The 15,537-nt window shown below is 44.4% G+C and overlaps 1 protein-coding gene across 1 annotated transcript; it reads left to right on the forward strand.

The window, feature by feature from the left end:
* Window positions 1-147: 147 nt before the first annotated feature.
* pepd (peptidase D) lies at window positions 148-13,060 on the forward strand. Its single transcript, XM_070829285.1, has 15 exons — window positions 148-212; window positions 1,486-1,669; window positions 1,876-2,003; window positions 3,089-3,152; window positions 4,368-4,415; window positions 4,994-5,055; window positions 5,685-5,729; window positions 6,620-6,695; window positions 7,352-7,398; window positions 7,939-8,007; window positions 8,652-8,729; window positions 8,821-8,969; window positions 10,818-11,002; window positions 11,642-11,833; window positions 12,577-13,060. Exons 1-15 carry the CDS (start codon window positions 196-198, stop codon window positions 12,718-12,720), a joined length of 1,488 nt encoding a protein of 495 aa, XP_070685386.1. The 5' UTR covers window positions 148-195; the 3' UTR covers window positions 12,721-13,060.
* Window positions 13,061-15,537: the final 2,477 nt, after the last annotated feature.

Below are 15,537 nucleotides of genomic sequence, written 5' to 3' on the forward strand. Positions count from 1 at the left end.
AGTTTAAAATGTTTTCTCCTTCTGACTGCAGCACTTTGTAACCGACAGCATAATAAGAGCCTATGAATGCAACTTCACTGATGAAGGTTGGATTTCCTGAAGTCCTGAACGCAGCACAGGGCACGTCAGCTGACTAGCAGAACAAAACTCACGTGACTTCCGTCAGCACGTGACAGTTTGGACCAGCACACCAACATGGCTGCAGCACCGCAGTGAGTTGAGCTTTAACTGGCGACAGCGTGATTTAATTTGATTATTAATCATCATTATTATCGATTATTGGAGTCCTGTTAGCTTAGCATGAGCAGCTAGCTGTTGCTAGGCAGACTAACCGAGTATCTCCGTTTTTTACTCCACTCCGCACATTCAGAGTAGATTAGATATTAATTTAGATTATCAATACAAACTATAAATCAATAATGAATGCTATTGTGTTATTACAGGATAAACAGTAGGTAAAGTCATAAAGCTCCACCTTCACCAGCTGTAACATTAAAGTGATTAATGATCAATAATTCTAATCTAAGAACAGAATGTATGTGATTGTGAAATGTATATATGTGTGTATATTTGGGTGCACATACTTTTGTACTTTTCTTCACTAAGAGTTTGTACACTGTGGTACTGCTGCCGCTGCTGAAGTAAAAGATGATGGTACTTCAAGCCACATACATACTGTCCTGTGATAATTATCATTAGTGCATTTGATTAAAAAGTGCAGATACCAATAAAGAAAATGATCCAGAGGTTAGAGGACCAACCAGAGATGTGACCACAAGACCTGCAGAAACATGTTATATGCACGTCTGCCACTTCTGCGTTGTCCTGTGATGACGACACAACCTTGGCAGACTTGCTGTGATCTTTAGATGAAACCGTACAGCCATCAGCTGAGGAGATCATAAAGTTGTCAGCAATCAGCAGAAGTACAGTGATCTCTGCCAGAGGCTGGAACAGACACACCTGACGTTATGTAACCGGTCCGGCAGCAGAAACTCTTCCCCTAAAAATGAACACAGCGTCGTGCATGATTGTGTCCGTCAGTGACATCATTCAGCACCTTGCTGAGGCTGATGTGTCCCCTCAGATACACAGTGACACCTGTAAGCTCAGCCAGCAGCGACTGATGCCCAAATCCTGCAGCCATAAAACACTGTGAGGTTCTGGATTAACCTTTGGTCCAGTCCAGGCTCCATCAGATCTTATATCCTGTTTGTTATCTTATCAGCAGAGCCACAGGCCAGAGGCTGAGATTTATAACCAGGACCCATCAGTTAGAGTGTGTGTGTGTGTGTGTGTGTGTGTGTGTGTGTGTGTGTCCCCAGCTCAGTAAGTCAGAAGACATTAGCTGAAGCTCTTCCCTCTGAGTGATGCTGTCTGAGGCTTTTGTGCCTCGTTACAGTCCGATCCTGATCTGGACCCAGAGTCCTGCAGTCGAGGTTCGGTCTCCTGAGCCTCCTTCCTTGTGTCTCCCTGTCCCTTCAGAGCTGTCTACTGGCTGGGTAAGGACACCCTGAGGGTGTCTGCCGCCCTGTTTGCAGAGAACCGCCGCCGACTGTGCGAAGGGCTGAAGGCCAAAGACGGAGTGGTGCCGCAGTCAGTGGTGGTGCTGCAGGGAGGAGAGCAGAAGCAGAGGTACTGCACGGACACGGACCTCCTGTTCAGGCAGGTAGGTGGTGGTGGGGGCCGGCTCTTTGTTTATCTGTCCACCCAGTCCCCCCGGCAGGTCCCGTGTCAGTCTCCTCTCAGGTGGTTGTGCCCCAGAGCTGCGACCAGCGAGGACAACCTTTTCTCCTGTAATGATGTGAGCAGAGTGAGCTGACGACTGTTCTGATGTCCCTCACTAATGCTCCGGCTGATTCCTTCATTCTGCAGGAGTCTTTCTTCCACTGGGCTTTTGGAGTAACCGAGGCAGACTGTTATGGAGCCATCGACGTGAACTCTGGGAAATCCACCCTTTTTGTGCCCAAACTGCCTGAAAGCTACGCTACTTGGATGGGAGAGTGAGTCCCACTAATCCTCAGAGAGCTGTGAACACGGCCAACAGTCCTCCCCAGCTGGTCCACGGCGGAGAGCTGAGGCTTGAAGAAAGTCGACAAAGTCACGTGCTGCACGCTGACGTCCTTCACACACAGCATGAACACGTGTCTGTGTGAGCGCTTAGATGATTCACTGTAAATACCAACAAGAACCATTTATTAATTCCAGTCAACACACTACACGTGTGTGTGAGGAGTAAATATGTCAAATAGGTTTTATTCTTTAGTTTTGGAAATTATTAATCCTCTTCCAAAGTTCAAAAACACAACTTTGACTAAACAATTTAAAAAAGACTTGAGCTTGCAGATGAACTAGATTGTTTTGTACACATTTGGTCGTTTCCTGTGAAAGCTGGACAACAATCTGATCACTAACTTTATGAGGACATTAAAAGAAATGGTGCGTGCAGGGTTACACACTGCTTTAGTGTTTGTCAGTGACACCACAGCACGTAATGATGTGGAAATAACCAGCGGACTGTTGACTGTTGACCGTGTCACATGTTTTCTCTTCCCTGATCTAGAAACCTCAAAGCAGCTTTAGTCATCTGACACTTTTCACTAAACAGTTGCTTCATCACTTCAGTAGCTGGGTTCTTCTTTTGTTTAGCTGTTTCCCTCTACTTAAAGGCTAACTTTAAGTATTAAGTGTGTGACAGCATCATGGAAAGGATCCCTGCAGAGAGAGACCTGGAAGATCCTTTTGGTTTAACCACAAACAGCACACACACCAGACTACATTCACTAAAACAGGGATTTTAGAGAACAGGACACAGGAATTACTGAACTACCGCTGCTGTAATCAGGGAGTTTGTGTGTGAAAGAGATACCTTATTGAATCCTAACTGACCCTTTAAAACACACAATAACACAAACTAACTAACAGATGAAGACAGTTGAAGACCAGCAACTTGTTTGTTCTGGGATGTAAAATTACTGATTTTGTCAACGTAAAAAAAGGGACCTGGTTTGAAAATACAGAAGTTGAACCTATGTTTCAGAGATGGTCCTCAAACGCCTCATGACGTGTGTGTTTCTTGTGTTGACAGGATCTTTCCCAAAGAGCACTTCAAGGAGAAGTACGCCGTGGACGAGGTGCAGTACACCTGTGATGTAAGTCCCTCCATGTGTGTGTGTGTGTGTCCTTATTTCTGTGCAGTAACTGAACCTTGATGTTCAGTCACTGATCCATGAAGTTAAAGCAAAGGACATCGGTGCCTCCACAGACTGTTTTAAAGGTGAAAGTCGTCATTCTTTCATATATCAGTGGCTCTGCAGTCACTGTGTTCACTACCAGACCCACAGCACCAGTCAAAGTCAAAGGGTTAGACACACCTTCTCGATTCATGTGTTATCATTTTCTACGGTGCAGATTAATGTTGAAGACATCCAGACTATTAGGGAACACATGGAATTATGTAGTAAACTAAAAGTGTTTAACTGAGACCCACTGTCATCGTAGTGCTTGATGGATTTATGGAAACATTCAAATTCCTGAAACTTTTCAGGTTGACTGTCCTTCATGTCTTAAAGTAGCTGTTTCTCTTTACTTAGTTGGGTGGTTCTTGCCATAATATGGTTTTACACCTACTGCTACTAATTTAAAACCAGGAATGTGTCTTATTGATTTTTGTTACCATTGATTTTCCAAGTTTTGGTATGTTTCTGAAGCGTCCTCATTACTCTCCAAACCTCTGCAAAGCTCTTTTATTTGGCTTCACTTGACTGACAGCGTGTTTTTACTCCAGTGGTTTACACCTACTGCTCGCATGAACAGACTTTATTCATGCATTAAATATATTAAAAACTCAAATATCAGATATCTGCAGTGAAAAGATCAGATGTGTGACTGATAGATTAGTTAAGAGAACCTCTTTTCTCACAGGTTGAAGTTGTTGTTGCAGCTAATCGTTGACATGTTGAATCACTGTTAACTGAGAATAATGTCCTCACAACAGCGTTTAAAACCTTTAAGCATCATGAGTTCATGTGTTCAGGCTTTTTTCTGCCTTGCAGAGGCAACACAGTGAATGTTGGAGGAAGTCATTTTGGTGCTAATAATAATAATAATGATGATGATGATGATGATAAATAATGATAACAAAGCTCAAATATCACCACAGTGTCTGTGAACACTGGGATCTGTTAAACCTGACATTTAGGCTGTGGGCTGTTGGAGGACTAATAAAGGTTGAGGTTTGTCATTCAGTGTGCTGCTGAGGACCAGAGAGGCCACGTGGCCTCGACGGCGTCTGCCACAGTGACCTTTATTCTGCCGCTCTGCTGTGTGTCTCCGTCGTCTAATTACTCCGCTCTGCTTCCCTGCAGATCGCTGATGTCCTGTCCAACCTGAGACCAGCGACTCTGCTCACACTGGTACGCTGCCGGCTGCTCTGTGTCCTAGAGAGTTCTCCCCTGATTACAGCTGCTGATAGATACTGTAATCTGACCTCAGTGACCCGTCACAGGAGCACTTCTTCAGGTGTGCTGTGGGAGGACTTCACTGATCCACCTGTATGGATGGTACTCTAGAAAGGGTCCAGTCCCTACCCCACCCTCCCTGATGTTGGCTGACAGCTCCTTGTTCATATCAGAAACAAAAGTCTGACACTAGTCCGACACAAACAAGAACTTTAAGTGGAGCTGCTTTGATCAGGTGCAGTCACCCCCCAGAGGAGGAAGCTGCAGCCACTTCAAACCCCAAACATGTCAGAATAAGACCCAGGTTTAAAAATGCAGCAGTTATCCTTTAAACTGCTGAAATGTGAAGTTTGACATTCTAAACTCTGATTATTGTATTGATCAGCTGCTCAAAGTGCTGCATGAGAGTAAACGTAAGCTCCCTTTACTTCTTCTGAACCTGTGGCTGTAGAGCAGATGATCAGCCTGCACTGAGAACATCACTCTGTGGTCGTTTCACTTGTCTTTCTCTTTGTGTTTGTGCTCCTGTGCAGCGAGGACTGAACACGGATAGCGGGAGCATCTGCCGGGAAGCCTCCTTTGAAGGAATTAGTCGGTACGTTTTACATGAACATAATTAGACTTTGTTTGGGAGCTTACTGCCTGATGTTCTTTCTCTTTTATGACCAACCATTCAACACACTCACGCATACTGATTGTTGCTGATTAACCTAATTCTGAATAATCTAATGAAGCAAACACTGGTGCTTTTCCTTGTTAGCTATCAGTTAATGGCAGAGTTACAGTTGTCCTCAGCACTGCTCTTTGTTCTTTTTTTAACTGCATACATTATCTGCTCCACACTCTGACCCCAACTGCTTTGGAAAACAACTCTCACATGTTTGTTTCAGACCTGATATATTTATTTGCATCAAATTGAGAGTGCAGCTGGAAGTGTGTGAGGATATTTACTGAGGTTAGTACCAGAGAACATGTTTGGTGATTAGACTCCATCCACTCGGATCATGTTCGTTAAACATGAAGATAATAAATAGGAAAGGGTCCCTGGAGTGTGATGGTGGTCGAGGAGCCAGCAGGTGGTTCATGTAAACCTTCAGGTGAGTCTCCCTGGAGGTCTGGGAAGTGGTGAGGAGGAGGAGGAAGGAGGAAGGAGGAAGGAAGAAGGAGGATTCAGCCCTCCTCATTTCTAACGTTGTTGTTTCTTGTCTCTCTTTTTAAAACCAGCTTCCAAGTGAACAACACACTTCTGCATCCTGTCATTGTGGAATGGTAAGTGACTAGAACAGGTTTTCTAGTGTTATTCAGAAAGGCCCCTCAGAGTGAGATTAAAGACGGTACTGTCGTCTCCCCCTTTATTACCCACAAGTCTCTTCGCTCAGATTCTGCTACTTGTAAGTCCCAAACCTCGGCCAGGTAACGGTGTGTGTGCAGTCAGAAACAGGAGCTTTCCTTTGGCTTGTTTTTCCCCTCTTAGAGTCAGAAGCCCGTCCGCACCAACGTAATGGACTTCGTGCTCGCCTGCTTTTCCTTGGCATTAGAGTTTGCACCCTCCAGATGAATTGGCATTTTCTGAAATAAGGAGGAATGCTTTTCAGGCACACCTCCTGGTGAGAAAGGCTTGATTGAACCCCTCTGCCCCCTCCTCTCTGTGGAGCTCACATGGCTCTCTTTTAATGGGCTGTTTTTCTGTGTTACTGCTGGTTACCACTGCCTTTCTTATTTATTTCTGTCTGTTATTGTAGAAATCCTTAATTCTCTCCACTGACCAGCCATCTCAGGATCAGCTGCTACCAAACACAGAAACGAGAAAAGCTTCAGTTCTAATATGATTTAAGTCAAAGACTGCGACACGTTTCCATGTGTTTGGGAACATTTTCAGCAGCTCTGCAGCAGCAGATTGTGAGCAGGTTTCCACTGGAGTTTCAACAAACAACAGGTCTCATTGAATGTTCCTGGGAATGATGGAGGACCATGTGTGAGACGTTTGTCCTCCACATCACTTCCAGTATTAAGTGTATATTAGAGAGATGAATTTCTAAACGGTCTCTGTTTGAGCCACGACAGCAGAGATTAGCTCGGTGTGACAGCTGTATGAAGCAGCGCAGTGATCACAACCAGAGCGCTCGTCTCTCACGTCTCGTTTCCGTCTGTATCTGCAGCCGTCTGATTAAGACCGACATGGAGCTGGAGGTCCTGCGCTACACCAACAGGATTTCCAGTGAGGCCCACAAGATGGTGAGATCCTTCTCAGCTAAACACAGCATCTGCAAGGCTGCTCCACCGGCTCCGTGTTAACCCACAAAGGGAAGGAAAGAAAACTGATTTGAGTATCAAGCAGCTTATTGAGTTAAAACTCCACCAAAGGATTCAAGATGTCGGAGGCTGTAAACAGTTTAAGTGCTATCGATTCTTTTTTCAGCTCTGAGGCCGGCAGTTAACAGAGATAGCCTTTGACCAATAAGCTGCAGCACTAAGGCAGTATTTTACTGCTGCACTGGACTTCACTTTATCACCACAGAGAACTTCTTCAGGGCTTGAAGAGCAGTTAACCTTTCAGCCATCTGTCCTCTAACATCACTTACCAGGAGTGTCCAGCGCTGTTTTCCTCCTGTTGTTGTCCCGTTTTTACCAGTGTCATCATTACACTTAGTCTTCAGGTTTGTTTGTACCTGTTTTGCTAGATTTGTCAGGTGTAACCTCCCCTGTGGCTGTTCAGACAATGTTCTCCACATCAGCCAAAGTTTGAGGCCACTTCCACTGACTGTTGAACTCTTCACGCCTACTCTGTCAGAGAGGAACTTCTAGTTACACACTGAAGAAAGAGACGGAACAGTTTAATCCTGCTGGTTTTGAGTCTGCTGCTCACATATGATCCCACTGTGTCTCTGCAGGTCATGAAGCATGTGAAGCCTGGACAGAAAGAATATGAAATGGAGAGGTAAGCGGTGCATCTTGTTCTGGAGCCACCTGTTTAGTCACATGCTTCACAGCCCTCACAGGGACACAGACGAGGCCCTTTACTGTCTGCTCAGCGACGTTACAACCACAGGAAAAGGTCTGTCTCTACTCTACTGCAAATTAGCAGGCAGGTAGATTATTCCAGGAGCAGGGTTACAGTCAAATGGATCATCTACATTCAGACCTTGGTTTTGTCCTGTTGGACACCGTGTCACTGTCAGACAGGAAATGTTTGAAGTCCAGTGTCAGAGCGGCCGTCAGTCTGCTGGCTTGTCTTTTCAGCGTAAGAGGAACCTGCAGACGTGGTCTCGTCGTCCTCCACGGTGTCGACGAGGTCCACAGAAGTGTTTGATGTGCCAGACTATGTGATGATTCAAGTGCTGAATGAGTTTTTAAAAAGTGTGCAGTCAGGAAGAGGGCAGGGGGCGTCCTTCAGCTAACTGGTGTTTTCTCTGATCTCTGCTCTGATCTGATTGTTTGGCTTCCTTTTTCTTACTGGGTGTCTTTTCTTCCTTTGCAGCCTCTTCCAGCACTACTGCTACAATAAAGGAGGGATGCGCCACACCTCGTACACCTGCATCTGTGGAACGTAAGGCTTTTTCACTGGACGTGTCCTAGAGCTGCAGCTGTCAGTGTATTAGTAGTCAGCTATTAGATTAACCACCAAGTAATAGAATGCAGCACAGCCTTCAGGCCTCTGCGGCCCTCTGGTGCCATCAGGGACCTGAACGCAGCGCAGCGTGGAGGATGCAGAGGAAGGTGGACTCTGTAGCCCTGCAGTGTCTCCACTGTCTTACCGACCAAACTAAACCAAACCTGCTGAAACCGTCCAGCATCAAATTCCTCTTTGTGTCCCGTCAGCTGGCCGCTTCATTATGGAGGAAGGATTTTGACACATTTCTGCTAATCATGCTTTGGCCTTTTGTATGAAAGGCCATGTATAATGAGTATTTCCTGGGGATTAGTGGTCAGTGCATGCAAGCTATTTTCCTCTTCTAATTAAGAGCTTGAAAAATGAGGACGTGATCATCACAGAGATTCTTGGAGGAGGAACTGTGTCTGAGGTTTTCAGTTAAGAAGTAAAAGGAAAATGATGAAATGCTGAAAGTTTGGAATCCCTTTAATGCTCTGAAGTACATTATTTATTCAGATGTGTCACAGTGGATGTGATGTTACCACCCTGCGGTGCAGTAGTTACTGATGCTTCTGTGTGGTGTTATTGTTCAACAACAGGGGCAGTAACTCCTCCATCCTCCACTACGGCCATGCTGGAGCTCCAAATGACAAGACAATTACAGATGGAGACATGTGGTGAGCGGCCTTCACTAGAGTTCAACTTTCCACTCAAAGCACTGTGGAAATCAGCTTGACTGAATCCCGTCTGATATTCCCCCCCCCGCAGTCTGTTCGACATGGGAGGAGAGTACTACTGCTACTCCTCAGACATCACCTGCTCCTTCCCCGCCAACGGCAAGTTCACCGCAGACCAGAGGGCGATCTATGAGGCCGTCCTCAGATCCTCCAGAGCCGTCATGGCGGCCATCAAACCAGGTTAGCAGCTTTTCCTCAGTGTAACTAGTGAGAACATTTTACTGAGCCACAAAAAGTAAAGTGAGCAAAAGCATCTCAGCTCTGATCTTCTGCCCTCGAGGAAGTCGTACCGGCACAGAGTTAAAGGGGAACTCTGGTGTTTTTAAACCTGGGCCCTGTGTGGTACATATCCTTTTGGATCCACAAGCAGCCATCATATCGCTCTCTTCAGAGTTATCGTGTGACTCTGGTCATGTAAAGGCTCAGTTTGGACCCAACCAACCCTTTAAAGCACCAAAGACACAATAATGTAAAACTAGTAGTTGTGTTAAATTCAGATCCAGGTTTAAAAACACAGGATTTCTTAATGTGCATTCTCAGTACCGTGGACACTCAGGCCACTTGTGCAGGTTACAGTGGTTTACTCATTGTTCTTTTACCTCTTGGTCGTTATGGATACATGCAGTGTGTTCGGGCCATTTAAGGATCTGAGAGAAAACTCTAAATGTAGATTCACAAGAAAAACACTTAGATATTCTGCTTGAGATTATAAAATCATACATTTGCAATAAAGAAGTTGGAAAAAAGAGATTCTCTGAGACTACAGTGACAAATTAATGAGAAAAAATCAGAGGGAACTTAAAAGTCTCAGAGGATAAACTGAGTTTTTTCTTGTAAATGTACAACTTTTATCTTGGAAATCTTTTCCACATGATGTCTCTGACGTAAAGGAGCATTTTTATTATTGGGAACCAGAAAGACAGTAAACTACAGCTGTGTGTGTTGGTAATGAACTGACAGCTAAATAATTCCCTCTATAATGTGGTTTACCTGCAGAACATCACTGTGGATCAGAGGAGCTCCTGGAATTTACCTTCTGAAAAAACAGCTTTTATTACAGAATATTGATCGTTTTTTCAGCTTCAGAGCTGTTTAAACTCAAAAAGTCATTTCTTATTGGATTTATTGTACTTTTTATTCTCAGTTTCAGTGAAGTATATTTAAGGTGAATTCAGAGGGACGTCTTTGGGATGTGGGAGGAAAACCCACGGGGGGTGAAGGGGGATAGTGAAGGAGAAGAAGGGAGGGTGGAGAGGTGAAGAGGGGAGAATGCTGCTGTCGCTCTTCTTCTTGTGTTTCCAGCTGAGAAAACCCTTGTTCTTCTTCCTCTCTGCCCTCTCCTCCTGTCTTCTCTTCTTCTCCTCTTTTTGTTTCCTTTTCAGGTCCTTTTTATCTTGTTTACTTTTCCTTTTGTTGGTCTCCGTTGGTCTAGTCTCCACTTTCTTAGACCAGAAGTCTCTCCTCTTTTTCTTTGCCTTCTGAAGGAGTTCCTCCTGTTCTATCTTCTCCTCCTCCAGCTGTTTGACTCTGGTCTCCCAGCTCTCTTCCTTCTCCTCCAGCTCTCTTCCTTCTCCTCCAGCTCTCTTCCTTCTCAGCCAGCTCCTTCTTGAATTCCTCCTGCTGAAGCTTGTATTTCCTCTGCCAGAGTTTGTCGTTCTGCAGAAATTCAGCCCCGTTGCTCCACAGATGGTTGTTGGCCTCTGTGAGCTTCTGGGAATGATTATTGTATTCGGAACAAAGTTTTGTAACTTTGCCTTGCTAATACTTTATGCTTCATATTTTCACATTTGAAGTTCATCTCTTTGGCAGAATAGCAGCTGTTGTGCTCAGTGTGGCTTTGAGGCCATTTCTACACAGACTGTGTCATTACAACAGTGGTGTGCATCATGTAACGTCACTTACATTGTGAAATAGTCATCTGTAAATAAGTGGCATTTTTCTAAATTTCTGAGTTTCTGAGCACATAATATTTCTTTATAAACTACACTTCCACAAGTAAGATGTGACCCTGGTCTGTTTGTGCTGAAGCTGTGAAGTGGACTGACATGCACCGCCTGGCTGACCGGGTTCACCTGGAGGAGCTGGTGAAGATCGGCATCCTGAACGGCAGCGTGGAGGACATGCTGAAGGTCCACCTGGGAGCCGTCTTCATGCCCCACGGCCTGGGACACCTGCTGGGTATCGACGTGCACGATGTGGGAGGATACCCTGAGGTGAGAGCAGACCCCACATCACAAGCAACCAGCAGTTGGTGTTATAACAGTCACAGTGTCCAGACCAAAGAGGAAGAAAACAGTCCTGTTCCTCTAATAGTGATGGGATGTGTCATCAATAATAGAAGGACCCTCAGTGCAGAAGTGAGGCTGAGCTGCAGGAACAAGTTCAGGAGGAGGGCAGGAGGGAGAGGGGGAGGAGAAATGTTGTCTGAACTCTGAACACAGACGGTTTCAGGTTGTGGTCGAGGATTTTCTACAGTTTTAACCTACAGAAGCTCCATTGAAACTGCAGATTGTTCACCAGCAGAAGGTGTCTGTGTGGGAAGCACACTGTGGCAGCATGGTGGTGGTCAGCACTGTTGCCTCACAGCTAGAAGGTTCCAGGTTCGAGTCTCCACACCTGTGTGGAGTTTGCATGCAGGAGGAAGCCGGAGTACCTGGAGAGAACCATGCTAGCATGGTTCTCTCCAGGTACTCCGGCTTCTTCCCACAATCCAAAGACATGCACATTAGGTTAATTGGTGACTCTAAGTTGCCCGTAGGTGTGAGAGTGACCATGACGGATAAGCGGTATAGATAATGGATGGATGACTTCACTGTGTAGCTGTGGTTTTAACAGCCTCCGCTGTTTCCCAGGGGGTGGAGCGTATAGACGAGCCTGGACTGAGGAGTCTTCGGATGGGCCGCCTGGTGCAGGAGAGGATGGTCCTCACCGTGGAGCCTGGCATATACTTCATCAACCACCTGCTGGACCAGGCGTTGGCCAACCCTGCCCAGAGCTGCTTCATCAACAACCAAGCGCTGGCTCGCTTCCGCGGCTTTGGAGGGGTCAGTGTGCCTGCAGAGTTTATTTGGTTGACTTTGTTGTACTGACACAGTGACATGATGTTTGGCCAAATGTATGACTGGGAAGATGGAGTAATGTAAAAACAGCATACATACAGATTTGATCTCTTCAGACATGTGAAATCAGGAAAGTTTATAAATCCTTCAAGTTATTCAAAGAGATGAATTGTACGTCATATTCATGGTGTTGGTGAAAATTCACAAAATCTCAAAGAACTTTTGGTGTTTTAAACCTGGACCATATGTGTTTTATATTTTGCTGTTTAAATAACTGGTAGGTACCAAATGTTTTGGAACTGGTGCTCAGATTGTTGCACAAAGTTTGTGACAACTTTATGGGGAAAAAGCCCCACAGAGACAGACCTGTAAGATCCTTTTTGTTCAGCCACACTTCACCTCAAACACACTGGACTCTGTTTTACCTCACAGACCACAGCAGGAGCCGGTCTACTGCTGCCTTCATCGGTTACTTTCTTTGTTAATATGTGACTTTGCTGTTAGTTCCTGTGTGCTGTGAGCTAAAATCACTGTTTTTGTCAATGGAGTCTGGTGGATATCACTTTTTCCTTTAAGACCATTTAGCTAAGTAAGAACTTGAATATGATGTTTTGTGAATATTGATGTTTCAGTGACTGGTCCACTTAATATTCAACATGTAAACTCTTGTGTTGGTCTTTGAACGCCTCCTGCTGTATTTCTGGTGTGTGACTGACTACTGTGTGCAGGTTCGCATTGAAGACGACATCGCCGTGACAGCTGATGGCGTGGAGCTGCTGACCTGCGTCCCTCGCACCGTGGAGGAGATCGAGGCTTTCATGGCTGATTCTGCCAAACTGTTCAGCCCCGTCGTCAGCAGCGAGAAGTTCTGAGTGACTTCTGAGTCTGAGCTCTACGCTGCCATCAAGACAAACAACAAAGAATATCCTTCAGTAAAACTGAAGTCTTTACTCTCATATCTCACTTAAACCAGACAGATTATTGTTAAGCAGCAGAATTAACACATGACAAGAAGCAAAGTTTCATACAGTATCTTTATAAAGCTTTCAGAATGTTTCCACAATTAACAAACTGCCTTCATACAGTGAAAGTGTTCTTTTCTGTGCCTCCTGGACAAAGACATACATTTTTTAAGAATAATTATCTGTTTCTCTTTGTAAACGTTGACATGCAAAAATGCTGCAAAGCGAAATTAAAAAGCATTTGATTTTGCAGCTGTGTGCACTTGATTTTGTTCATTTAGTGTGACGTCAGTGAGACATCTCTTTCATACAGATGAGTACATTGGACCAGCAGACAGCAGCCTGATGTTGTGTCAGTTCCTCTTCAACACGAAGGAGCTTTAAACCAACATGTACATGTCGTCCACATGAATGACTTGATGATGAATGACAATGCATTTCTCCATCCTCTATGAATCACATAAGGAAAGCATGCTGTAATGTAATCAATTAATTAATCAGAAAATCTAAAAAACAAAAAAAAGATATGAAAATCTGTCTTTGAACATGTGAATTATGAAATATATTCTAAAAGTGATGCATTCTGGTATTTCTGTTCGTCCTCTTGGCTTATTCAGATCAGGTATTGCCCTCAGACTGAACTGATTGATCATCTTTAGCACTGATGCTCTCTGTATACTCTGGACAGTTCAATTCAAGACAAGTGTCCTCTGACTCACAGGCGTGCTAAAGTAGAAAATGCTGGCTGATTAACAATCATTTGTAAGTTACAGCAGCCAAAGACGGTGTCATTTCTTAATGAAATACTTATTGGGTACTTTGAGCAGGAGACAGTCCGGCTCACTGAGGGCAAAAACCCAAAGTGGAAGAAAGACTCCTGCAGAATGAGGGAATCTTTCATTTCTTTCGCTCTCTCTCTCTCACTTTTAGTTTTTTCTCCCTTTGGCATCCCTCGTCACAGAGGACCACTGGAGGCTGTGGTCAAAACGGCTAATTAGAGCTTTGATAGCAATTCAGTCTGCTGAACGCAGACAGGAGACTGTTATGCCTCCTATTATATTAAACCTGAAGGTCGTCGTTAGGATTTCGTCCGTATGTTCAGACCCTGAAGAGGTCTGCGGCTTCAGAAAGCATTAAGACAGAAGTCAGATAAGCAGCCAGTGGTTGTGGCAGGTCTGGGCTGTAAAGCTCAGCCTCTGGCCTGTGGCTTTACTGATAAGATAACAAACAGAACATAAGATCTGATTCAGCCTGCACTGTAGCAAAGGTTAATCCTCACAGTATCTTATGGCTCAAGGATTTCTGAAAAATAAATACATGTTCAGTTCAGTGAGGGCGCTCAGTTTACTTAAAGCTGCTGCCGGTGAGTCACCTGAGTTTAGCTGCAGGGTTATTATAGTTTAGTCTTTAGTTATTATTCAGTTTGCTTTAGTTTCAGTCAGTCTCCACAGGGGGTCTGCTGGTTTCTACACAGATTTACTGTTTGTCTTAGTTTAGTTTTTATTAGTTTCACTCTTAGTGTTTGTATTCTCATATGGGGGGTGTTTGTTGGGGGCAGATGGAAGAAGTTCAGACTTCAGAGGTTTTACAATACAAACACAACCGTTAGTGAAGGCAGCTGACTCCCAGTCATGTAGACGTTTCAGTAAGCAGATGGACCGACGCCTCCTCAGGCTGGTTGTGCCGACACATGGGGGAGTTGTGAACTACAGGAAGTGGTGCAGCGGGGAAGTTTTGCAGCGTGTGCTCGTGACCCAGTGCCCACTACGATGTTCAGACATTTTTTCAGCTGTTTGGTAGATGATAATGTTCAGACTGTTAATGCCTCCTCACACCTCAAACATGCCATTAAAGCATCATTGTTGAAAAAGAGGACACATGATCCGTTTACTACAACCTGCAATTTCTCTCCTGGTACTTCTTAACCTTTGATAGTCGACTATATAATTCTCCTTTAGTGCCTTCAACACTTTAGTGCCTTTAGGCCTTAAAGGCACAGTTTTTAACTGGCATTTCATTTCAACTGCAATTTTCTAAATCAGCTTGTTATTCCAACTGAGGGAAGCTTAAATGAAAGTTTCAAGACGAGGTCAGAGGGACACTGGTGCAGCTAAGAATCCCCTTACTGACTGTAAAACTGCAGAGAACAGGAATCTTTTCATCTTAAAATAAAGAACAAAGAAAAGATGTTTTCCTGCCTTTTGTTCAGAATAAATAATTTAAACTAAGAATATTTGTTTTCAAATGTTTGAAATCTTATTTACTTTCCTGCATCTCACTCTAGTTACATAGTATAGTCAGAACCAAAGATGTGTGTCAGGACACATTCAGAGGGAAACATTATAGTTGTTCTCCTAAATTCTTTCAGATAACTTAAAGTGAAGAATTTGTGCTCCCTGTAGAAAATGTGACTTCAGCCTTTAGCATCATATCTTAGTGGCTGTGAGCTGCTTTAGGGACTTTTAACAGAGTGAGAGAGTCTTTTATATTTCAGCTCACAAACCCTGGCTCATGCACTGTTTGTCTATTCAGAACTGAGCTGCCTCCATAAATGGTTTTAACAGCATTAATAGTTCGAGCCTGTTGCCTAGTAAGCAGAGCCAATAATCATTTTTCACTGAAGAACGCCCCCTGGTGGTCGATACTTGTAAGTGTGTCCGTCACATTCAGGTCATCTTCCCTCCTTCACATATTTCTGGAACATTTCTTCCAGGGACTCAGCAAACC

Source organism: Pempheris klunzingeri, chromosome 1, assembly GCF_042242105.1.
Source record: "Pempheris klunzingeri isolate RE-2024b chromosome 1, fPemKlu1.hap1, whole genome shotgun sequence".
NCBI classification, from domain to species: domain Eukaryota; kingdom Metazoa; phylum Chordata; class Actinopteri; order Acropomatiformes; family Pempheridae; genus Pempheris; species Pempheris klunzingeri.